The following is a 24,761-nucleotide window of genomic DNA, read 5'->3' on the forward strand; positions in this document are numbered from 1 at the left end:
ACAGAGCACAGAGTGGCCGTAGATCTCCTGACCCGAACTTCATACCCTCCATAGGCATATATGAGGCTTTTAAGTTCTGGTAAGGAGATCCATGGCCAGTCCGTACATCACAGTCTGTACACGGACAATGTTTCATGGATGTCTGAATTCAGTCTTAAATCTAAAATTATATTACATGTCACTTAGAAGCAGCCTGGCTTTCAGCCTAGGAGACTTATCTGGTATAGTTACAAAGTACATACAGAAATCACTATTGAAAACTCTGTTGAAAAGCTTTTGGCTGTGAAGGATTAAGGTCAGGTATAATCCTATTACAATTTTCACGGTAAATTATTCATGTTCTCTGCTGCTAATCAGAGGGAGAATTGCTCAATACAAAAGGCAGCTTAATAATTTAGTGTTACTAAACATGACCGCCTTCTGAAAATATTGACTTGAGACATTTTAGTTCTTTTTTGTCATCTTTCCAACCTCTAGTTAAAAAAAGAGAAAAAGAACAAAAGAAAGAAAGAACAAGTTAAAAATCACATGGTATATATATTGATGATCAAAAGGAAATATAATATTACGATTCAGACAATATGACTTGAAACACGTATGCGTTTATTAGGAACAGGGTCAGGATGTGGGGTAGGCAGGAGGAGATGGCAGTCGTGGAGGGGGCACTAATTTTCTTAATAAGCTAGAACTGTACGATAAAACTACATTAAATTTGCAGAAGGGGGCGTTGTACAGGAAGTGAGTAACACTGGCCAATGAATGCCTTCACTCACTGGCTGGAGTCTCTGCTCTTCTGCATGGTGAGCCCCAGGGGTGAGTGTTTACATTTAAGAAACCCACCGCACAACACACAAGGCATAGCACAGTGGAGGATGCACAGCTGATTTACAAGGTGTGCTGCGCTTCCTCCACTGTCCCTTTTTTTACTCTGGGAACCTTGACATCATCAGGTCAAAAAGTATAGTGTGAGGGTGGAGGGCTCACAGGACAGGACAGTAGGGCTGGACCCGGAAGCTGTTATCAGCCCTGGCTGTGCTGTGTTCCTCCTCAACACCAGTTTCTCAAATGCCTAGACAGCTGCTGTCTTATCCAAGTGGCTGACCTCCTCCACGGTTTTCCTAAGATAGGGGAGTGAGCTACACATAGGATCTGCAGAGTAATGACACAAGGCTTACCTAATATTTCCAAAAAAAGAAGGTGTGTGTGCGTGTGATGGCATTGGTTACAGAAAAATTTCTAAACTATTGAAAGTTCCAGTTACAACTGTTGGGGCCATAATCCGGAAGCGTAAAGAACGTAATTTCACCATAAACCAGCCATAACCAGGTGTTCCCTGCAAGATTTCAGACAGAGGAGTAAAAATAATTATCAGAAGAGTTGTTTAAGAGCCAAGACCACCTATGGAGAGCTACAGAAAGGCCTGGAATCAGCAGGTACAATTGTTTCAAAGGTAACTATAAGTAATGCACTCTACCCTACATGGTCTGTATGCACACTCCATACACAAGACTCCATTGCTGAACAAAAAGCATGTTCAATCGCGTTTAAAGTTTGCTCAACAATATTTAGACAAGCCTGAGAAATACTGCGAGAATATACTCTGGTCAGATGAGACCAAAATGTAACTCTTTGGATGCCATAATACCCACCATATTTGGAGGCCAAAAGGTACTGCAGATCACCCCAAAAACACCATACCCACAGTGAAGTTTGGAGGTGGGAACATCATGGTGTGGGACCGTTTTTCAGCATATGGCACTGACAAACTTCATATGATTGAAGGAAGGATGACTAGACAAATGTACCAAGACATTCTCAGTAAAAATCTGCTGCCATTTACAAGGATGATGAAGATGAAACGAGGGCAGACATTTCAGCAAGTCAATGATCCCAAGCACACAGCCAAGGAAACTCTCAATTGGTTTCAGAGAAAGAAAATAAAGCTGCCAGAATGACCGAGCCAAACGCCTGATCTGAATCCAATAAAAAATGTATGGAAGGAAAGCATAGAAGGAGCCCACTGAACCTCCAGGATTTGAAGAATGTTTGAATGGAAGAATGGCCAAAACCACACCTGAGCAATGCATGCAACTCGTTTCTCCAAACAGGAGGCGTCTCGAAGTTGTCATCACCAACGAAGGCTTTTGTATGAAGTATTAATTACATTTCAGTAAGCATTTTGAACACTTTTTCCCTGTGTCATTTCTCATTATTACACATAACTTAATTTATGAGGAGGCGATAGGTGAGTATATTAATACACTCATGCTACATTACATGCACATATACAAAGAATTAATGAAAAAGGGGTTGTTATCAGTTCAGTAGCACTCTGCTTCCCAGCCTCCAGACTTCCTGTGGGGTGTGCTCTCTAACTTGATTGACAGTTTGAACCGGCAGCATCATTCCACAGCAGGCTCAAACTGTGCTTCCGATGCTGCTACATAAGGCAGCTTTGCCTCGGCAGCATCAGTAGAACAATAGCAGTGAAGCTGGCAGGGATTGAGCGCTAACAGTGTAGTCCAGCCATCCTGGCCAGCTTCAGAGCAGTGCTTGCAAGCTCTATGAGAAAGATCTCATAAGCCCGGTACATATTCGGCCATCACTGCTTGATCATAGTGATGGCCAGTAACATAGACAAAGAGCAGAATCAAATAAAAAATTACTGTTATCTTGATAATAGAGAAAAGTTTTAACAATGAGTATATTGCAAAGTTGCTTGTTTTTACAGGTACTTTACAACTGTATCCATCTAAGAACTTGGTAAAAACCCTCTAAGAAGGATGAAAAATATTTTGTGCGACCCTTTCCATGTCATACATACAACATGATAAAGTAGAATAAAAATACATATTACTTATTCTTACCTCACATACTGTCATTCTCACCAAGTAGCAGAGTAAGTCCCCTCTCCTGGATGAACCCTGCACAGATGTCCGCCATCGAGCAGTTACCCAGTGACACTTGAGTTCATTTGTCCTTTCTAGTTTCCTCTCAACAAAACAGCACGCTCTAGTCCCAATGTGACCAGATGGCAGCGATTTGACAATTGCGCTGGTTCCCGTATAAACAGACTTTTTCACCTCTTTATAATTTTTACAAAACCTCCTGACCAGCAGAGTGGAGCGGTCTTTTTTGCTTCTCGATAAATCATTATCCGTTTCATCCATGAAGCTTTCACAGGTCTCTTGACTTTGTAATGGATTTGAGGACATAACACAAAGTAAATCCTGTCCATGAGCGCTGTCACTGGGAAATACTGGCGCTTTTTCTGAGCACAACCTTGATTGATTATTCACATGATGACCTCCTTCACCACAGAAACCTACTCGTCCATCGTTACTGTCACAGCTTTCACAATGGCTGTTTAAATGACAGGATCCGGAGACAAAACTGCCGTAGCAATCTCTTTTCATTGTCTGTAAATGGCTGCCAAAAAAACACGGGTTATTTGTGGCACATAAAGAGCTCTTGGGAGGGGAAGAAGTTAGATGTAATGTAGGAATGCAGCTAGCTGCACCTGTGCATTGATCATTTACCAGCTGACCCTCTAATGCCCTCTTGTCCACCGGTGATCGATCCACTTTAAAATTAATTTCTGTGAGTACTGCAGGAATCTGGAGCTCCGAGGATACATTTTTACCTTTTAAAGGGTTGTACGATTTGTAAAATGGATGGAAGCCTAGGTTGGCTTTGCAAGCCTTTTCTAACGCTTTACTGTTTATACTGAAGCAGTCAACAGCATTTGATATGCAAGGTTTCCCATGTAGATCTTCTACGCCTTCTCCGATTTCTTCTTTGCTTGCTATCGTAAAAGACTTTGCTACAGAATTCTCAACATGATGCCCTTTCGACCTAGTTATGGATGCCGCTGTCTCCGCAATCTCTCCTTCATAGACTGTTCTGGATCTTTTTATAACACTACTATCCAAAGTATTCGTAGAATTTTCATCTCCAGTTGACGGAGAAGATATCACTTTTCCATGCACTAACGGTAAAATAACAGAAGCATCTACATCCTCCGAGGTCATCTTGACCAGCAGGATTTCTTTTGCTTTTTATACGTCTATAAAATGTCCTATACATACATCAGGTTTGTATTTTGGAGAGAAATACATATCATCAAGGAAAACATTTACTTCTGTAGCAGATGTTTCATTGTTTGTTTTTGTATCCCGCAAAGTTTGAATCTGATACTATATTGTCACCAGTCATGCATTTTTAAGGTTAGTTTCATCCAGCTGTTTACTCCAGAGAAAGTAGGAATGATCAGGCGGTATTTCTGGTAACAGTTGGGTCGTTTCCAGATTGATTCTAGTTGAACAAAATAGTCCATACAATATCATTTCTACAAAACAAGAAGAGAAAAACAAGATTAATAAGTACTGATAATGTGGATTCAGAAGACTTTAGACACAAACATTTTTTAAAGTTAAAAGAGTACCATAAAGGGACATTTCACTGAATAGGATATAACTCTTAAATTATCATGGGATTCAATGCTGGTACATCCACTGATCATCAAACAGAATAAAACGGGGTGAAGAAGGAGTTTAATGGAACAGCAGGGCCCTTCACTCAAATCTATGCCACTACCAAAAAATGTCGAGCTCAGCATTTGGCATCTTCAGCACCATAGACTTTGACTAGAACAGCAAGGAGCATGCAATTCTTCCCTGGCCAGGTGAAAATGGGGGACACAAGTGGCGATCGTGGAAAACCTAGCGGTGGAACCCATGTGGATTTAAAAGTACTAACTTATCAAGAGGTCAAGGAATAATTGGCTTATCCTAGAATACCACTTTCAATATTTCATTGTCAGATTGTAAGCTTTAACCAAACAAAAACAAATAACAAAAAATAACCATTGTTTCTAATTGTATCAGAATATCATATAGGCAGACCATGTCACTCCTATGGGGCCCATGTTGAGCGGAGAGTCCCACTGATGAACTGAATCATAGTATCTTCCTGCAGTCACCACTAGGGGAATATACCCTGAAAAAAGATTTTTCACAGCTTCCATTAAAGAGTATCAAAACTTTCTCTTTACCATGTTATTATTCTCAAAGCATTGCACATTTATAATTTTTTGTCATATAGCTCATTAACTTATTTTGCTTCCTTCTCTTCCACATACTTTATTGCCCAGTCCATGCTCCTTTAGAAGATTATTTCAATTGCTGCTCAGCAAGATCCATGCCTTATATTCTAACAGTAAGAGTACTGGACTTTCCCTGTCTAAGCCTCTGCTCTCTACCCTGTACTCAGACAGGGGAATTCCAGTACTCTGACTATGGCTGAGGCTGGGTTCAGCCAGATGTATTTCATGGTCTGAGCATGAATTGCAATTTCAGGACTGCCCTCATGTCTTCTGTCCAAAACGTACAACCTCATAGGAATATGTAAAATCGTACCAAGTAGAGGTCTGGAGATTCACAGTCAGTCCTTGCAATGTGCTCAGTTTACAGAAACAGCAAAGCCACACTAAGAAGAATTAAAATTCCCCCAAAAATTCAAGAAAAAAAAAAACAGCAAAAAAAAAGGGCTGCAGTGTTAACCTGCCCAGATCTTCAAAACTAAATGCACTATCAGAGTGCAGCAAACCCACATAAAGATGGCGGCTACACAGGTGCAAAATACTGATGAGACAATCACTCACAACCTACCATTTCATGGAGGGGGTCACTGCTTAGTACTTGAATTGCACAAAAAAAGGCTTGTATAGTGCAATGCTGGTAGTGCATTTGGTTTTGAAGATCTGGGCAGGTAAACACTGCTGCCCTTTTTTTGCTCCGTTTACAAACCATGAAATACAGCCATCTAAACCCGACCTACAATGTACGAATGCTGATGTAATACAAGGAAAGGAACTTCTAAAGGGTGATGAACTTTATTAAATTCCATATCTTGGAGCATGATTACATAAAAAATAATCATAGAGTCACATCATCTAAAAGGAAAATAGTGTTTTTCCAATATGCATTGTTTTTTTTTTTTGCTCCTATGAATCGCCATACTCTTTAGCAGGTGACATCACACACGTTACCAGCCAGAAAATCTGTACAGGACCCCAGAAGACCTAACCTAGAGATACCTTAACTAATTTTGGCAGCGACAGGCAATTTTTGGCCTCAAGAGCACCCGCTACTATTGGCATCTCTCAACTCATGAATGCACACATAGATGTTGCAAGAAGCTATACTCTAGTATGGAGAAGCAAACCAGGGATAAAAACATATTTATTATAAACTGCATCTATCGGTTCTAGCCTAAACCACATGTACGCTGTTAATGAAATTTGTCCATTCTGCTCAAAAGATACTGGCATGAACTTCAATATAAAGATCTGTTATAAAACAGCTCTCATTGGAGGGTGGGTGCCTATGATTTCTCTGTAAACCCCCTACTTATTATTTTCTCCATCTTGGAGGAATTTAAAGCTGGCTACTTGCTAATAAAATCCTACTCTAATAATTTTGCCTTACGCCTGTGTGTGTCTGTAAATACTCTGATCAACACAGTTGGGTCATATATATGACATCTTTTAATTATTTTGGCTGCCATTACTAAAGGATTTACTAATATAAATTTTAATCCTCAAGCTTCAAAGAGGAGCCAGCTCAGGCGTTCAGCTTAATTTTTAGAATGCCACAACATCCTCTACTATCAATAACCAATAACTCCACGTTTATTGAAATTTATAAAATTGTAAAATTAACATGTCTACAGTATATACACAATCAGATCAGGTGTCTCAGAACTTCATCATAGTGATCAAAATACCCAGTAAAAATATAAAATTCAGTATAAATATTATAATGATTCTATTGACAAGTCCTTCTACAAATGAAGCTAGCCCCGGGGTCAGAAGATCAGCCCGTTTGACTTCCGTAAATGGGACTGGGCAGACGCAGATTTCCTGTATCCCCGAATTAATGGCTGATCATGTATTAGATGGATGATCTCTTAGCGGCTCTCCTCTCTGGCTAATAGCCAAAGATATTAAACTCATATAGTGATCATTAATCTCTGAGCATTACCTGCAGGCTCTAAATCTACACACAATTCTGCATTCATGTTTACCAGGCAAGGTGCCGCAACATTAAAAGGGAATTGCATTATAGCAGCTCCGTTAAGTTTTTACGGTTGTGTCTGTAGACAATCTTGTCATCCGTTTCCAATAGTACTAGTAGAATTATGGCAGATGGATGCTGAAATACTGTGACTATAAATCAGTTGCATACATTTGAATGGGGCTGCTTCTGCAGAATGGGCTTTTTTACTTTACTTTCAGATGTATGGGACAGTGGCAGAAATTTCTGGAACAAATATGCTACAAATTAATTCACCCCTTTAAAAGGCTGTAAATAAAGCCTGGGGCAAAGTAAAAAATAAAACTAGTTAAAAAAGCTACTCAAAATTTTAATGAGATTGCAAACATGGCTGACTAGTTTCCAGACCATGACGATGTGTCAACGATCTGCTCAAATAGCTGCTTTTGTTAAAATGTTATTCAACGCTCGTTTTAGTTTAAATCATCCATTTTGATTAATTTTATACAAAAGGATATGGCCAAATAAATTATTTTTTAAAAACATTAAAATTTATTTGCACATTAATTTACTGTTATGGTAAAGTTTTGCCTCAATGTGCAAATACTCATTAAAAACTATAGCTGGAATATGTTGCATTAAAGAGAACCTATCACCATATTTTTTTCTATGTAATTGGATAGCAGCATGATGTAGGGGCAGAGACCCCATTTCCAGCAACATATCACTTACTGGGCTGCTTGCTACCATTTTGATCAAATCCCTGTTTTCTCTGCTGCAGATCTAGCAGTTCCCTGAATGCTGAGCTGTGTATAACCCCGCCCACACCACTGATTGGCAGTTTTCTGTGTACACTGTGAATAGGCAGAAAGTGCTGAACAGTAGTGGAGGTGGAGTTACACAGCAGGAGGACTACATGGCACAATACACCTACTCCTCTAGTGATAATATCCTGCTGATAAAACACTGATTTTATTGAAATGGCAATCAGGAGCCCAGTAAGAGACATGGTTTCTGCCCCTACAGTATGCTACTGTCAGATTACATAGAAAAACCTGTTGACGGATTTTCTTTAAAAAACTATATTACCAAAAGAGTATGCAGTATTTCTCCAATCTACTCCTGTTCTCACACGCATGGACTGGCTCTATCGCTGTTTGGCATTGAGCACACAAGGGGTGGGTTCTAGGAGAGGGAAGCAGAGAACAGTACACTGTTACAAATGTAGTATGGGATTGTTGAACTATCAACATGCACCAAACAAAAAAGTACAGAAGGAGAACTAGTGGCATCCACCAAGAATATTAGATTCAGGGAAAATAACAAAACTGACCAAAAGTATTCAAACTTTAATTTTGACAGGACACAAGATTTTACAGCAAGCTTGTAATCTTTTTTCTCTTTTTTTAACTTCCTTAAAAAGCTCTTTCAACTTTTAGGTGGGTGCTTTTAGAGTGAAAATGAGTTGTTTGGGGGTGATTATTTCTGGTGATCATGTATTTATAGGTTCTGGAGCACAGACCTTCCACTGGCTGTAGCAATAACTGATCATTTTTCATTCTGACATAAGCTCAGGTTTCACAATGTTCTGGCTGCAAGGCCTTAAAGAGAACCTCTCAGATTCTCAAGGCCCCCCAAATTGCCACCATGTTTTGATTAAACATATATAAACCAGGAGTACATAAACTGTTCAATCAACATAAAATCAATTTTAGAATTGTTGTCGCAATATGCTATTTAGAGGGTGACTAGTCACATGGGGTCATTGCTTTCCCCAGACTAATCTTCCCACTAATCATGTTATCAAGCCCCTATGGCTATGAGTGACATGATTTGCAAAGAGTGGTGTCACCGATGGCTCTTTGTAAAACAATGCGCATTAATTTCTGCCTTTCCAGCATTGCACAGTGAAACAGATTGTACACTACCAGGCTTCATTGGCATACTGCGCATGCCCAGGGAGGCAGCTGTCACACAGGACTGCTCAGCCGTGAGATTTGCAAAGAGCTGGCTTAGACCTTTTTACTGCAGCCCACCTGGGAATGCGCAATGTGCAGGAGAACGGAGCACGGGGATAAAACGCTGCAATGCCATGCGGCTTCCAATCCTGAACAAAACCCTGCGGAACTGATCCGGAGGAGAGAAGTTGCAGGAGGGACGGAATTAGCCAGTGCTACGGGTCAGGTGACAGCGACGAAGCCATCCTTGGATACAAAAGGCCAGCGTGCAAAAACAGAAGAGGATTTGGTGCCAAGGGAAGTGACAGTTGGTCTTGCCGCAGCTCCTGCAGCCGGGACAGTTTGCCGCAGCCGTGTGTACCAGCAAGGCTCAGACACAGACAACGACTGTCAAGCACCGAAGACCAGAGCTACGCCGGTCAAGGTCCAGACTTAAGCAGTCAACGTTCAAGCATCGAAGACCCGAACGACGCCAGTCAAGGCTCCCGACACAGATGACACCGGTCAACAGCCGAGGACCAGCCTCCATCTATATGGACCAAAGAGACACTCGTCGGAGGTCAAGTACCGAAGAAGCCCTGAGGATACCTGGCCAGAGAGACCCGAGCCTGGGCCGGTGATAGGAGGAGAGGTGTGGGACAGTCACTTTAAGCAAAGACTTACGAAACTGGGCGTGGACAGAGGAAGGACTGCGGGCTAGATGGGGTCCGGTTGATGCTAGAGCGGCCCAGAGAGAACTGATATACTTTGTTAGGAAAATGTGCGACTAGTGAGATAGAGCAGCAGCCATTGTCTGGTCCAGAAAGTCGCGGAAGTTCTTAGAGACTGTTCACGCCAAGTACAGCATCTACCCCCCCCTCCCAACTAGAATTAGGGTGGACTGTAGGCCCCGAGTTTATCCTAATATTCCCCATTGTACATTAACCAATATATTCCTGTTTATATAATTGTTTTGCCATTGATTCTATGATCACTGTTTCTGTATAATTTGCCTCTAATAATCTTCTATTCATATTATTCTGTTAAGCAAACAAAAGTAGATTGTTGTTCCGCCTGGTGTCTCCGCTGTTGCATATAGTTCACCTGCTTACAAATGCGCTGTTGAAACCAGGTAGCGTACATGCGGCTTCACTGCACATTACCAGGGAGGAAGAATGTAGCGTGCATGCGTGAGTTTTGCAAGTAGCCAGTGCCGATGCCGCTTTTGCAAATCACATCACGGATAACATGATTAATGGGAAGATGGGTTCAGGGAAAACAATGCACCCAAGACTAGTCACCCACTAACTTGCATATTGTGACCGACTTTATGAAGATGATAAAAATCTATAATCCATGAGAAGGACCTTGTTAGGGAGTATACAAACTGTTCAATAAAAGACTTGTTGGCGTTTAGGGAGGTCTGGAGACGCGGACAAGTTCACTTTAAACAGAAATGGCTTGAGAAGTCCTAACAATAAGTGATGTTTTTTGAAGTCTGCGAAACACAAATTAAAGAAATAATGAAAGTTTCATCTGTCATTGCAATTCATACATCATCTAACCAAGAAATACAGGCATCGGTTTCCTCTACATCCACCACTGGAAATAGACAATTTCTAAATCCTCTTACTCTTGAGTGTTGTAATCACAATTGCAATAGAATCTTACAGTGGGTAAATAGAATGATGATAAATATATAAATCAGAGTAGGGTTTACACCAGTGCCTAAAAGCTTTGCTCATCAGAAAAAGGGTAGATCAGTCTGTTATTCCTACACATACACTGTGTAACATTTTCTCTCTTTTATTCGTAGATGTTTAAATCAAATATGGACACAACATCCTCTAGTTGAGAAAGGTTGAACAAGAACTTTCTATAACTGTAGGTGCCAATCAGTGGTAAAGGCAAAGGCAAATAATTAATTTCTCAGTAGAATAAGCTGCAGGAGAAATGGTAATGGAATATTAAATTTGCATCTCACAGTTACATTACACTCTATAGGAAGGGAAAGCATAGGTTGTAATGCCTAGTGTATAATGTTAGCTATCAAATGTGATCATGCTCTACATAAGAAAAAAAATATATATAAAAAAAATGAGTGTCCCATTTGCTCATCAAGCAGTACATGAAAAATGTGTTCCTTGTAATTACTTTTGCAACAATCCGCAATATGGAGTAAAAAAACAAATAATAGCATGTTATCTTCTGTACTGATGCCAAAATATACAATGTATTGGCAATCTTAACAAAAATTAGAAACAATGCACCTTTGGTTTAGTGGTCATGTACTATTGGTCTAATTTTATGTCTTGAAAGGGAATATGTCAACAGGATTTTATCCCCAAACTACTTATATGCGCATGTAGCTCTTTCAAAGGCAAGTCCAACAATACCTTTACAAGGCCAGTCTGATCCACCATTATTGAGAAATCAGAGTTTGAATTGATATGCGAATGAAACGGAAGAGCTATTTGTAGATCTGAAGACTCTGTCACTACAACTCTATTTGTTGCCCAACACCACCTCCTCCTGCTTGACAGACATCCTCTATCCTGTATGACTTTAGGCAAAGGAGCCATCAGTCAAGCAAGAGGACGTGGTGCTGGGTGGGGAATAGAGCTGGAGTGATTGAGGCTTCAGATCTACCATAGCTCTTCAGCCTCATGTGCATATCAATTCAAATGTGGATTTCTTAGTAATAGAAGAATGGACTGGCCATGTAAATATATTGCTGAATTTGGCCTTAAAAAGCTTCATGTGAAGGATGGGAAATCAGGCAGGAGCTATTATGCAGCTTGAAAGGAGCCCACACCATAGGTAGAGTGAGGATGACTGAGCAGCTCTTTCCAATTGGTGCCACAGCCCAGGAGCATATATGGATATGGGTATTAATAAGCTGAGAAGCAGAAAGCCTGGAAACATTTCTGCTTGTTGTTTTGGATGGAAGATGCCTAGTCTGCCTGTTACAATACTGGTAAAGCACGAACGAGCACAGCAAGTGCTCGTTCAAGTTCTTGGAAGTAGCACTAGACATAGTAGGAGAAATCTGGAGAGGAGTGGGAATAGTCTGAGTCAGACAATTCTCAGGAGCTGGAGATTGGAACTAGACTAAAGGCTAGACACAATACTCAAGCATTGAGTGAGAATTACTTGTGGCTTTAAGTAGACCCAAACAGGAAACAGAATTGCTTCCACATATTCAACATTGGCCATCTTATTAAACGGCTACTGCAGGAACACAATAGGAGCCTCCAGTGGTAGGGATCGAAAATTATCATAATTTGTCAAAGTGAATAATATCAGCCATAAGTGGTCAATCCACAGAAGGACAACAGAATCCTGACACTGCCATTAAAGGGGAGTGTGAGACCGCCTGATATGTACAAGAAGGGAGAAGACACGGGAGAGGAGAGCAGTAACGCTTATGCATGTGGATTTGTGAGTAGCTGATGCAGAGGGTAATGTGATGGGTAGTACCAGCAAACATAGGTGTATGACCACATAAGAAGTGATAATATAGCACTTAAGAAAGTGGGCAAAGAATACCACAATGGAGGTGACTAGGGAAAGCCTGCCTTGTGGTAAAGTACTATATGCTACATAATCGAGCTAAAATGTCGAATTCAGGTGTAATTTTGAACTGATAAGGAAAGTGTAGTGTGCGGCAAGTGAAGGTTGGCATCTTGTAAAAGTTAAGCTGGCAAAACATAGACTGTCTACCGAACGATGCTTCGACCGATCGATTGGATGACAGGCATCTTAGCCTACTCTCCCACACACAAGAGTGATTGTTCGGCTGAGAGCTCATGTTCTGTATGAGAAAGCTGCGGCTTCCCTCCAAGGAAACAATGTGATCGTCAGTCCGAAGTCAGTCATGCAAGATCGTCATCTCCCCTGACCATCAGTTAATCGGTGCCCCCATACACATTAGACAGTCAGCCGAATCTGATGATATTGGCGGGTTGGGCCAACATTGCTCTAAGATCTATGGGGGCCTTAGGTGGTCTAGACGATTTCACAACAAAGGGTGAGAGATGGAGAGAGAAAGTTGCCACTGTGTTAGGCGAGTTTCACACATCTAGATATTTCTGGTACTGGAAAAACCCCTACCGGAGATATCTGTGTCCGTGTGACAACCTTGTGCCGTATCAGAAGGACACGTACCGGCGCCTGGGAATCAGTGTACAGTTAGCGCTGTTTCCAAGTGCCGGGTGCTGAGCGCTGCCCTCATCAATGTTCCCTGCCGGCGCTGCGATCAGCAGTGTCCTGTCACTCACTGAGCTCAGCTCCGGGGCCCAATCACTGCAGGAGTCAGTCATTCTCCCCAGCAACTCTGCATGTGCGGTCGCGTCGGTTGCAGGGGGGGGGGGGGGGGCATTTAGGACAGGTGAATATAAGGATTTTTTCTTTTATTCTTATTTTTACAGTTGGAGATAGCGGGAGCAGACTACTACTCTCATCATTATCCCCTGCTGGTGCTGATCGCAGTGCAAACAGGGGACAATGATGAGGGCAGCGTTCAGCACCTGGCGCTTGGGAACAGCGCTAACTGTATACTGAATCCCAGGCGCCGGGACGTGTGCTCCTGATGCGGCACACAGTTGTCACACGTGTGCAACACAGGTGCACACGGACACAGTCAAGCGAAAATTGGACTGAATTCATAGGTCATCTGAGTGCAGTCCGTTGTTTCCCACGCACTCATTGACTTCCTTGGTGGAGTGCGATCTGAATATCAGATCAAACTTGGCTATGAAGCAAAAAAAAAAAAAATCGAACATGTACACGGCGCCATAGCATAACATTCGTCCGTGTGTGACCAAAAATATGCTCGTCTGAAGCTGCCCTTATGCTTGAACATACAACTTGCTATGTCAGAACATATTAGCATACCCTCAGGCACTACAACACTTCTAGTATCCGGTGGGCATTACAAGTTGAAAATAGGATCTTTAAAATGAAATAATACATTTCCAGAGATGTGGATAAGAAAAAAAAATCAGATCAGATGCACATTACATACACACATTTTCAACCAAGAGTTAGACAAAAAATTTTAACTAATCATTAGTTACTGCATTCATTTTAACACAATAATTGACCAAAATGGTCCAATTCTCCTACTATGGCTGACTCCTCTATTGTGTATGGCCAGCTTAAAGAAGGAAATGATCATTCAAATGTAAATGAAGACACAAAAATGAACTCAATGAAACAAGCGTGGTAATCGTAACACAAACGAAAGAAAAAAATTCCACTTTTTGGAATCTTGAACCAGCATCTGTCACACCAAAGTGAACGTAGAAGCCCACTGCCAAAGACATAATGCTTTGTCAAAGCAATGCATCTATTGACTCATGCACAAGTCATTCATTTTCCTTTCAATTCAGACCTGTGTATGGTAAAATGCGATGTGCAAAAGTGGAAAGAAAGGGAGAGGAACCACAAAAGGGCAAAACTGTAAAGTCTTCTAACTAGTTTAATCATTTAGGAACCTACTATATATTACAGTAAATCATCTCTATTAAAGGTCAGTTCAAGAGTATACATAATAAAGGGGTAAATACAATATAAAACACAATTCCTAGCAAAATGCATGCGACAAAAAGAGAATATTCAGTTACAAAAACAGCACAAAGTACTGCATGTTACCCATTACAACAGCCACATATAATATGATTCAGGATATAATGTGAGTGACAGAATAGAAAAAGAAGAAAACATCCAGGCAGCTGTAATGAGTTCAGACCCAGACACTGAACATCCTGCAAAGGAAAAAGGAAGAGGCTTTTCTGACCCCCACTCCGAGTGCCAAAATCAACACATGAGAGAGTGGATCTGTCTCATTCTGTAGTAAGATCATTGAGGCAGTTATTTCCGTTTTGGACTAGAAAAAGTTAATTTCCATCACCAAAGCAATGACTATACCATCACAACAAAGTTTTATCATACAGTACAACTATCTCACTCCCTACAGCCGTGATTGCAGCTGGATATTATATCCTGATAGTTTGGCACTCACATGAAAATCCATGACTATATAAAAAACGCCCTGATGATAAATGGGATAAATGCTGCACGGTGAGCCGGTCCTGAGGAACCTCCTGTTTACTTTTTTTCTTTTATCTCAAAATAGATTACTACATGTTCTCAAAGCTCTGGTGCAGAAAATATTCCTATATATAAGAATTTGAAACATTATATCAACATTAGAAGGAAAATCTCTAAAAAAGATAATCAAGATACATAATAAAATCAAATGACCCCTAAGTGACCAAGCCAATTTTGGCATTTGGGATAAAGCCCCATTTTTCGATTTTGATATGTGTCACTTTAAATAGTAATCTGGAATGCATCTATTTATCTCAGTGATTCTGTTCTGAGACTTTCTTTGTGATAGATAGTTCTTTAGGTTAATGGTAAATGTGGGTCGATATGTTTTGGGCTCACCTAGAAAATATTTGACATTTGACCAAACATCTGAAAACTTTGTAATATCTAAACTTTTTAAATTTCCTTTCGTAGTGCATTGAGCTGTAGGTTGGATTGCTGCTAAAGGGAAAAAAAAAACTCTTCAAATCTTCTTTCTTAGCGAGTGTGAAGGAGATGAGTGTGACCGGAGCGTATGTGTGAACGGAAGTAAGTGTGTGACGTGTGATTCAGTGACTTTGGATTGATGGAATTTGGAAGGGAGGAATTTGGACTGAATTGCTGTCTGTATTTTATTAATTCTTTACATTTCTTTTTACTTAACATTTCTGTCTAGTGCAATCCCCATTAGGAAATGAGCTCCATTATTGACAATGCTATCCAGTGTACATCTTGCCACATGTATGCAATCCTTGAACAGCCGGTCGTGGGTGCATACTGCTGTGTGAGATGTGAGCACGTTTTGTGTTTGCGTTTTCCCCACATTGGGGAAAAAAAAATTCTTCCTGACTCCATATGGCAATCCGACTAGTTCCCTGGATCAACTCCCTATCAAGGAATCTAGTAAATATAACCTGTAATATTATACTTTTCAAGAAAGGCATCCAAGCCCTTCTTGAATTTTAGTAGTGAATCACTCATTACAATATCATGCGGCAGAGAGTTCCATAGTCTCACTGCTCTTACAGTAAAGAATCTGCGTCTGTGATTATGATTAAACCTTCTTTCCTCCAGACGTAGAAGATGCCCCCTTGTCCCCGTCTCAGGCCTCAGAGTAAAAAGATCAGTAGAAAGGTCTTTGTACTGTCCCCTCATATACTTGTACATAGTAATAAGATCACCCCTAAGCCTTCAATTTCCAAACTAAATAACCCCAAGTGTAATAACCTTTCTTGGTATTGCAGACCCCCCAGTCCTCTAAGCTGACAAATCCCCGGAACCGGATGGGATACACCCGCGAGTACTGCAGGAATTAAGTAACGCCATAGATAGACCATTATTTTTAATCTTTAAAGATTCCATAATAACAGGGTCTGTACCACAGGACTGGCGTATAGCAAATATGGTGCCAATATTCAAAAAGGGGACAAAAACCGAACTTGGAAATTATAGGCCAGTAAGCTTAACCTCTACTGTGGGTAAAATCCTGGAGGGTTTCCTAAGAGATGCTATACTAGAGTATCTGAAGAGGAATAACCTCATGACCCAATATCAACATGGTTTTACGAGGGACCGTTCCTGTCAAACTAATCTGATCAGCTTTTATGAGGAGGCAAGTTCTGGACTGGACCAAGGAAATGCAGTGGATGTTGTGTATATGGACTTTTCAAAAGCTTTTGATACGGTTCCACACAAAAGGTTGATACATAAAATGAGAACAATGGGGATAGGGGAAAATATATGCATGTGGGTTAAGAACTGGCTCAGTGTTAGGAAACAAAGGGTGGTTATTAATGGGTCACAGTTAACAGTGGGGTACCACAGGGGTCAGTATTGGGCCCACTTCTTTTTAACATATTTATTAATGACCTTGTAGGGGGCATACACAGTAGTATTTCAATATTTGCAGATGACACTAAACTCTGCAGGGTAATCAATACAGAGGAGGACAATTTTATATTACAGGAGGATTTATGTAAACTAGAAGCTTGGGCTGATAATTGGCAAATGAGCTTTAATGGGAATAAATGTAAGGTAATGCACTTGGGCAGAGGAAATAAAATGTATAATTATATGCTTAATTGTAAAACACTGGGCAAAACTGTCACTGAAAAAGACCTGGGTGTATTGGCGGATGACAAGCTCACGTTTAGTGGCCAGTGTCAGGCAGCTGCTGCAAAGGCAAATAAAATAATGGGATGCATTAAAAGAGGCATAGATGCTCATGAGGAGAACATAATTTTACCTCTATACAAGTCACTAGTGCGACCACACTTAGAATACTGTGTACAGTTCTGGTCTCCGGTGTATAAGAAAGACATAGCTGAACTGGAGCGGGTGTAGAGAAGAGCGACCAAGGTTATTAGACTGGGGGGTCTGCAATACCAAGAAAGGTTATTATACTTGGGGTTATTTAGTTTGGAAAAACGAAGGCTTAGGGGTGATCTTATTACTATGTACAAGTATATGAGGGGACAGTACAAAGACCTTTCTACTGATCTTTTTACTCTGAGGCCTGAGACGGGGACAAGGGGGCATCTTCTACATCTGGAGGAAAGAAGGTTTAATCATAATCACAGACGCGGATTCTTTACTGTAAGAGCAGTGAGACTATGGAACTCTCTGCCGCATGATGTTGTAATGAGTGATTCACTACTAAAATTTAAGAAGGGCATGGATGCCTTTCTTGAAAAGTATAATATTACAGGTTATATATACTAGATTCCTTGATAAGGCGTTGATCCAGGGAACTAGTCTGATTGTCGTATGGAGTCGGGAAGGAATTTTTTTCCCCAATGTGGAGCTTAGTGTTTGCCACATGGTTTTTTTCTTTGCCTTCCTCTGGATCAACATGTTAGGCTATGGGTTGAACTAGATGGACTTAGTCTTCCTTCAACCTTAAAAACTATGTTACTATATTACCCGTCAAACTGTCTTGACACAAAACCATATATGTCTATTCTGTCAGCATCATTTTTGAAATGTCTTTTTATTTGTTTTTTCATTTATTTTAAAAAATTAAGAAAATGAATAAATCCTGTTTATATTAGATATTTCTTCAGTTTTTAAATGAATATGAGAGGTATACAATACATACATATATACACTGCTCAAAAAAAAAAAGGGAACACTCAAATAACACATCCAAGAGTTTGCAAAGCAGTCATCAAAGCAAAAGGTGGCTACTTTGAAGAACCTAGAATATAAAACATATTTTCAGTTGTTTCATCCTTTTTTGGTAAGTATATAATTCCACATGTGTTAATTCATAGTTTTGATGCCTTCAGTGAGAATGTACAATTTTCAAAGTCATGAAAATACAGAAAAATCTGTAAATGAAAAGGTGTGTCCAAACTTTTGGTCTGTACTGTATGTATATATAAATATATATGTTTGTTTATTTAAAAAAAAAAAGATTCTATTTTAAAAACTGCACCCTCAAAAGTATAGAAAACTGCTGTCAGGAAGTTTGTTACCTCTTTAGGCATTTCACAAATTGTAATGGAAAAATTCTTTCAAAAGGGGTAACAGGAAATAAAATGGACCTCACAATTTATTGTACACTTTTTCTTGAATAAGGCAATACCCCATATGTTGCTAGAAACTATTGTTTGAGCACATGACAGGACTCAGGAGGGAAGGGGCAGTATTTAATTTTTGAAATGCAAATTTGTCTGAAATAGATTGAAGAAGCCAAGTCACATTTGCGGAAACAGAAGAATCCTACCACTACTGACCAAATTTTGGAAACTGCGCCCCTCAAGAGATTCATTTAGGGATGTGGTGAGCATTTTGAACCCACAGGTGCTTGACCGGATTTGATATCATTGGGCTGTGAAAATGAAAATTTATTACAACTGTTGCTTCCAGTAAACTAAGTGATGCATCGTTGGATTCAGGGTCTCTTTGCCTACAGCAAGCGGCTCTCACATGACGTAGAGAAAAACCTGCTGACAGATTCCCTTTAACTTTGGGATTTGAAAATGTTACACTTTAAATAGCCAGTCTGATACTATGCAATACTTCTGTACTGCAGTGTATCAGACCTGTCAAATTTACACTGACACTTGGCCTGTTGAGACCCTACTTAAGGGTCTAACAGGCCACAATAGCAAAAGGCCATTAATTGGTCTTGGATTGAGAAAGCAATCATTGGCACCCTTCGATTGTAACATGGCAATGTGGAGATGCAAATGGGATGAAAGAGGGAGCCCCTTCCCTCTGTTAACCATCTAGATACCACTGTCAATATTGACTGTAGCATCTAGGGGGTACAAAATGTAGTGTTGAGGAATAGGGACCCTTAATGACTATCAAAAAGAGGTGTATTGGCGGTCCTTAATGAGTTAATCTACTTCAATTCAAGGCCAATTTCATCACACCGCAATATACTGTGATAATATTCTCTCCTAGCATCCGGCAGAGCATACCTACAAAAAAAACATTGTGCCTTAAGGCCTATCAAAATCTGTGTGTGCCATGCAATTCAAGGTTCTGCATGTTTTCATATTTCCAGTACCTTTATAGGGTTAAGCACAGCAAAGTCAATAGCAAAACCCTTAGTTGGGTAGCAGGGTATGTGCACATTGCTTCTCTATGATTGAGTTTTCCAAGACAAAGCTGCTTCAGGAACAAGACAGCAATATTTTTCCTGAAGCGACTTTGCTGGCGTTTTTGCAGTCTTTTTGTGGTGGCTCCACAGCCAGTGTCTTTGCTCTATACTTTCAAGTATATAGAGCAGGCATCTGCCAAACAAAGCTACATGAATAATGAATATGTTACCTCTTTTAAACAATTCAAGGTTGCCAAACCCTGAAGTGATTAAAAGAAGTGACATTAGATAGAACATGTGCACAGCAATGTTGCTTTCACATTGATGTGCAATATGTATACTTTTTAGAGGCTATTGTGGCGCTATTTCTTGAGGATTCCAGGAGAAATAACTTAAAAATGACGACATATGAATACACCCATCACTTAGCAAAATGCGAGAGAGACAAATAGGTTTGGGGCGTTTTGGTTTGAACACAGTTTCCACAGGTGAGCACATATTTCTTACAGTCTGTAGCCATGTTCAGCCACTAAAATGTATCTGGCTACAAGTCAAAAAGTGTTATTTACTCCAGGATGACCTGCGAGTATGGAATCATGGAACTCCTAAAGGACTTATAGACGAAACTGAGGAGGAACAAAATTTTTGCATGCGAGTTAAAAGGAGCTAAATTTTGTGGTCTACTGATTTCTTCAGAAAGATCTATAGAATTTAAACCCTAAGGCTGTGTGCCCATGATGCGTTTTTTAAGCGTTTCCAAAGCGGCAAAAACGCTGCAGAAACGCTTAAAAAATGCTTGGTAGAAGGCCTGCCATGTTCCCCAATGATAATCCGCATGTGCTGTGCATATGCTGCGGAAATTTCCGCTGCGGATTATCATTGCGGAAAAAAACGCAGCACTACCAATTATTTTGCGGAAGTGCTGCGTTTTCGCCGCCATTGATTTGCATTACATCCCATGGATTACGCATCACTGTATATGTAGATGCGCATTCCACGCGTTCTAATGTGCGGATGGTACTCAGGTCTAGAGGAGAGGAGACTCTCCTCCGGACCCGGGCACCATAGAAAACTGTAAAAAAAAAGAATAAAATAAAGAATAAATATATACTTACCTTCTGACGGCCCCAGGTCTCCTTGTCTGTGCTTGCCGGCAGTTCGCGATGGACTGAAGGACCTGCGCTGACGACATAGTCATGTGACGGGTCACGCGACGCTGACGTCGGCAGGTCCTTCAGTGTACCGCTGCCGGCAAGGGAGAACGGAGGGAATCAAGACTCCGGGGGCCATCAGAGGGTAAGTATATATTTATTTTTTTATTTTTGGACATTCTCTCGGGTCACACTATATAAATCCATGCCGTTGACATGGATTTATATAGTGTGACCAAGTTGACAAGCACTTTCCAAGTGATGCTAAAATCGCTTGTCAACCCGCATGCGGAAATGCAAGTTTAGAACGCTTCACTTCCGCATGTCCCTGGTAGGAAAAACGCATGTATAATCCGCATGTACAATCCGCATGCATTTTTTTCTGCCAGGAAGATGCAGAAACACTCAGGAAAAAATCCTGAGCATTTCAGCATCATGGGCACATAGCCTATCATTGTTCAAGTTTAGCAAATAACAAAATTGTCTCCGAGTCTTTCAAGTGCAGTGCATACATGTAGGATTATGACTTAATCAGCTGCATAAACCAAGATCTAAATAGACAACCTCATATTGAACACATATCTCTGAATATGTCATTTACAAAATTTTCAAAAACAGCTGGCCATTACTTAGTCTGAAATGCATCATAAGATAATTAATCCTTGTGTCCCTCAGGTGTATTAAATGCTGTCATCCAGTTGTACCAGTATGTCTTAGTCTACGACATCACAACAGATTTCATCAATGATATTATGGAACACAGCTAATGCATTGCAAAAAGCATAACTGACCATCACGGATGTTGAACACAGTCTTTCATTCAATATCCTCTTTAATGTGGAATAGGTTATTAACTTTATGCAGGGCTAGTTTGTTTGGAGTAATGGTGAAATCATCTTCATCAATAGCTTAGAGATAAGGAGTAATGGATAGTGGTCTTTCAGGTGAATTTTATTCAGACCCTGATAGTTTTTGCATGGTCTTTACAAAGAAGACAACTGCACTGGCCAAAAATAGATTTTCGGATGAACCCTCTTTTCAAATTTTCTTTAATATAAGCAGACATAGCCTTAGTCGCAGGGAGAGATAGAGGATAATATCTTCCACTAGGTGGTTCAGTACTTGGAAGAAGGCGTATGGTGTAGTCAAATTGATAATTTGGAGGTAGTGACTCGGCCTTCTGCCTAGGAAAAACAGCTGCACAATCCTAGTATGTAGGAGACAACCTGAAGGATATGGAGGCATAGCAACGTTTCACAGAAGGTGGTTGAGGTAAAGCTTCGAGACTACAGTATTTAGAAAACACGATGATCCCCACCGGGTGATCTGGTCGGATGACAAATCAAAAACTAGAGTATGTAGCCTTAGTCATAGAAAGCTCAAGAACACTATTAAAAGGGGTATTCCCATCTCCAAGATCCTATCCCAATATGTAGTAGATGTAATAATAGCAATATTAGCAAATATCTCCAATTAGAAATGTAGTATAGTATTTTTGATTCGCTAGGTCTCTTTCCTCATGTGCAGGCAATACAGGACCTTAGGTATCCATGGTTACGACCACTAGCAACTAGCTAACTAACTGTGACTTTATCAGCGATGCCTACACATGAGGAAAGAGACATAGCGAATCAGAAAAACTATACTACATTTCTAATTAGAGATATTTGCTAATATTACTATTATTAAACCTACTACGTATTGGGATAGGATCTTGGAGATGGGAATACCCCTTTAACCACCATTTTAATTTGGACATAAAATGGGTCAGTAGGGCCCCATGGAAGTTGTAGTATGGCTTTAAACAACTTAGGCTAAGTTCACATTTTGAAACGGATCCATCAGTTATCTTAGCAGGACAAAAAAAGATGATTACTTGACAGTCCACATATCAATTTCAATCAGATGACTACTGGACCTGTGAATTGTCAAGTAATCATCCATTTGAAACTGATCCAGTGAAAAAAAAAAAATTGGTCTGATTTCCAATGGAGGAAAAACAGATGACTATTTACCAAGTCCATTTTCCATAGACTTCAATATTAAAAAAATGGATCCAGTTACAATCAGTTTTTTTAACCAGACAAAAAAGTTGTGTCTGTACAAATTTTTAGTCCTGCTAAGACAACTTATTGCTAATCGATTCATTTCAAACAGAGGATTACTGGATGTGTGAAGTTAACCTTAACCCCTTTACGACATAGGGCGTATTAGTACGTATCTGTGCCCTGGGCTTTATGGACCAGATACATAATAGTACGCCCTGGTGATTTCGTCCGCACACAGGCTATGCGGGCGCGATCGCCGCCGGGTGTCAGCTGATTGTCACAGCTGACACCTGGTGCTATGTGCAGGGAGCGGTCCCGCACCGCTCCCGGCACATTAACCCCCACAATGCAGCGATCGAAGTCGATCACATACACATATTTGGTATCGCTGCGTCCGGAACGACCTGACCTATAAAACTTTCCCACTAGTTAACCCCTTCAGTGAACATGGTAAAAAATAAAAATAAAAAACGAAGCAAAAAACAATGCTTTATCACCATACCGCCAAACAAAAAATGGAATAACACGCGATCAAAAAGACGAATATAAATAAAAATGGTACCGCTGAAAACGTCATCTTGTCCCGCAAAAAACAAGCCACCATACAGCTCCATCAGCCGAAAAATAAAAAAGTTATAGCTCTCAGAATAAAGCGATGCTAAAAAATATTTTTTTCTATAAAATTGCTTTTATTATGTAAAAGTGCAAAACATAGAAAAACGATATAAATGTGGTACCGCTGTAAACGTATTGACCTAAAGAATAAAGCTGCCTTATCAATTTTACCACACGCGGAACAGAATTAAAAAAAAAAAAAAAAAAAAAATTCCTGAATTGTTGTTTTTTGTTTATTCTGCCTCCCAAAAATCGGAATAGAAAGCGATCAAAAATTGTCACATGCCTGAAAATGGCACCAATAAAAACGTCAACTCATCCCGCAAAAAACAAGCCATCACATGACTGTCTGCCAAAATCTGGAAAAATTATAGCTCTCAAAATATGGCGATGCAAAAACTAGATTTTACAAAAAATGCATCTTTTAGTGTGTGACAGCTGTCAATCATAAAAACCCCATTTGATTCTGGTATCGCTGTAGTCGCACCGACCTGAAGAATAAGGTCGTCTAATCACTTATACCGCACGAGGAACGGCGTAAAAAATAAACTCTCGGGTTAGGTTTGTGCTAGGGTTAGGGTTGGGCTGGGGTTGGGATTTTTTTCAAAAGTAAGAAAAAAAGATGACGATATGGCGACTAGTGTTGAGCGCAAGTGCTCGCTACTTGAGTTTGCATCGGGTGCCCTGGTATGCATTGAGTATCGTGGGTATTTGAGTGACATGCTCGAGTCTCCGCCCCATATGCTTCACGGCCAATAAAACTTTGCAGGGATTGCCTGCCATGCACGAGCAATCCCCGCATGTTTTTTTTTGGGGTGTCTAATAACCGTGAAACATGCGGGACAGGGACTCGAGCATGTCACTCGAGCACACGCAGTACATGGTGCATACCTGAGTACCCGATGCAAACTCAAGTAGCGAGCACTTGCGCACAAGACTAATGACAACTTATTCAATATGATGACCTAATGTTATCAAATTCTGTGTCGTACCTCTGGGTTCAAAATGTTCACTATACCCCTTAATAAAATCCTTGAGGGGCATAGTTTCCAAAATGGGGTCACTTGTGGGGGAGCTCCACTGTTTAGGTACATCAGGGGCTCTCCAAACGTGACAAATTGAATGGAAAATCGGCTCAAATTGTTAGCGGACACCATGTCGCGTTTGGAGAGCCCCTGTGTGCCTAAACATTGGAGCTCCCACACAAGTGACCCCATTTTGGAAACTAGACCCCCCAAGGCACCTATCTAATTGATTCATATAAATGAAAAAGTGTTTTTTTTTCCCACTTTTTCATTTTTACGAATCAA

General features: G+C 40.4%; 1 protein-coding gene across 7 annotated transcripts in view; it reads right to left on the reverse strand.

The window, feature by feature from the left end:
- Nucleotides 1-24,761, reverse strand: part of PLCE1 (phospholipase C epsilon 1) — a 366,977-nt gene that overhangs the window by 319,121 nt on the left and 23,095 nt on the right. For 6 of the 7 annotated variants that reach the window (XM_073685569.1, XM_073685572.1, XM_073685570.1 and 3 more), the window contains exon 2: nt 2,868-4,348. In XM_073685569.1, the coding sequence (XP_073541670.1) occupies nt 2,868-4,031 (1,164 nt within the window). In that variant the 5' untranslated portion in view covers nt 4,032-4,348. Of the gene's footprint in view, nt 1-2,867; nt 4,349-8,144; nt 8,241-24,761 lie in introns of all 7 variants that reach the window. The other variant, XM_073685568.1, reaches the window with a different exon arrangement.

This window comes from Phyllobates terribilis, unplaced genomic scaffold (genome assembly GCF_046119375.1).
Source record: "Phyllobates terribilis strain yellow unplaced genomic scaffold, ASM4611937v1 Scaffold_5__5_contigs__length_657084704, whole genome shotgun sequence".
Classification (NCBI taxonomy): Eukaryota; Metazoa; Chordata; class Amphibia; order Anura; family Dendrobatidae; genus Phyllobates; species Phyllobates terribilis.